The sequence below is a fragment of the Lucilia sericata genome, unplaced genomic scaffold, assembly GCF_015586225.1.
Source record: "Lucilia sericata isolate MDLA Ls3-8-SP2 unplaced genomic scaffold, ASM1558622v1 Contig001762F_arrow, whole genome shotgun sequence".
NCBI classification, from domain to species: Eukaryota; Metazoa; Arthropoda; class Insecta; order Diptera; family Calliphoridae; genus Lucilia; species Lucilia sericata.
Window position 1 is genome coordinate 62077 of NW_023995663.1, and position 1858 is coordinate 63934.

The following is a 1858-nucleotide window of genomic DNA, read 5'->3' on the forward strand; positions in this document are numbered from 1 at the left end:
AGGAAATAATTTAGTGAATTATAGAAGTTTTAGCTGTATGACCTTTGACCTTTTTGAAAAAATTGCAAGAATTTGAGAGAATTTTATTAAAAATTTAATACTTTTTACTGGTTTTATTTATTTGTAGACGATTATTAAACTTATAGTTTACTTTTTTTATAGTTCTTAATAATTTGTTATAAATCCGCCCAAAAGTAGGTTTTAAATTCATTTAAACAATTAAATTTCTTTTAGTTTTAAACAAGCTGAGTGCTAATAACAAAAAATGATTTTATTTAATAAATTTCCTTAAAAAAAACAAACCATAAATTTCAAATGAAATAAAATTTGTCAACAATGTTTTTGGTAAAAACTTCAAGGAAATTAATAACCCAGCTGGCCTAAAAATAGGCTAGAAAAAATTGCTGCAGAAATATTTTAAACCAAAAAAAAAAACTTAATAGTAATTAAAAGCCATAATAATAACAAATTGAGTTTGTGAGTGAAAAAGAAATCAACATAAACTGAAAAATTGTTTACAATAACAACAATTAAAACAAACAATAAATCTTGTGCATAATAAATGAATAAATATAAAATTTGAAAATATAAATCAACAGTGTTTAAAGAGAAAGAGAGAGAAAAAAAATGTTTAAAAAATTATTTAAATAAAAATATTATAAAAAAATGTGTTGAATAGCAAAAGCATATCAAAGTAAAAAGTTTTTTTTTTGGGTGAAATTTTTAAAAAATAATGGATGCCACCATGATGTTGTGTGATGAACCACAACAACAGCAACGTTTACGCAAAAACAGTTCATCCCCTCCCTGTGCCAACACCAATACCAGCAGCAAAAGCAACAATAGCACTTTAAAAAAGCATCATCAACATCAAATGCAGCAGCAACAGCAACAACAACAACAGGAAATGATGATGACACAAGCGAATTCATCAGTTGCAAACCAGGAATTAACACAAACAAACAACACCAATGGTTGCCTAAATAGCAGCACAGCCGCAACTGTTAGCAGCAATGGTATGGTGGGTGGTGTCTGTGTTAGCAGCAACAATAAAAATCTACATATCACTTCACATTCTAATAATTCCTCCGTCAACTCTTCACCCTCCAAGATCTTAACATCAGCATATCAACAGCAGCAACAACAGCAACAGCATCATCAACTACATCACACGCTATCCGCTGCCACACTGCAACATTTGCATCATTCGCCTCAACAGCATCCAGCTATAGTCAATTTAAAACAATGTTCCTCACATGTTGGTGGAGGCGGTGTGGGTGTTGTTAATTCTGGTGGTGGTGGTGGTTCTAGTATTTGTTGTTCTGGCAGTGGTTGTTTAAGTGGCTCTTCAACGCCACCTTTACATCATCATACATTGTATCCGGGTTTACTGATGGCATCAGGTTGTTATGCATCTAGTGGCCCCAATTCGTTGGTAAACTCTCCGGCCATGGGTCGTCGTAAACGTTATACCAGCAATTCTTCGAATTGTTCAACACAGTTTAATAATAATTATACAGGTTTGGATGCCGATTCATTGGATGATATGTTAAGAAAGGTATGAGGCTAAAGATTTTTAAGTTTAATTATTATTTTGTTATTTACTAAAAAAACAACAACAAAAATATTTGCCAAAATTATTAAAAAGTTAAGGTTTGAATTCTCATTCTCACACTATACACTAGACAGTAAATTAGACTGTAGACTAGACTATACTATAGACCAGACTATAGACTAGACTATAGAATATGGACTGGACTATAGATTAGACTTTAGACTAGACTATAGACTAGACTATAGACTAGACTATAGACTAGACTATAGACTAGACTATAGACTAGACTATAGACTAGACTAT

The 1858-nt window shown here is 31.5% G+C and overlaps 1 protein-coding gene across 1 annotated transcript; it reads left to right on the forward strand.

The window, feature by feature from the left end:
• Nucleotides 1-625: 625 nt before the first annotated feature.
• On the forward strand, nt 626-1558 carry LOC119612614 (uncharacterized protein CG43867-like; the record flags this gene model as incomplete). Its single annotated transcript, XM_037968423.1, has 1 exon — nt 626-1558. A coding segment is annotated over exon 1 (825 nt), but the record flags the coding sequence as incomplete, so codon positions are not given.
• Between the last annotated feature and the right edge of the window lie 300 nt (nt 1559-1858).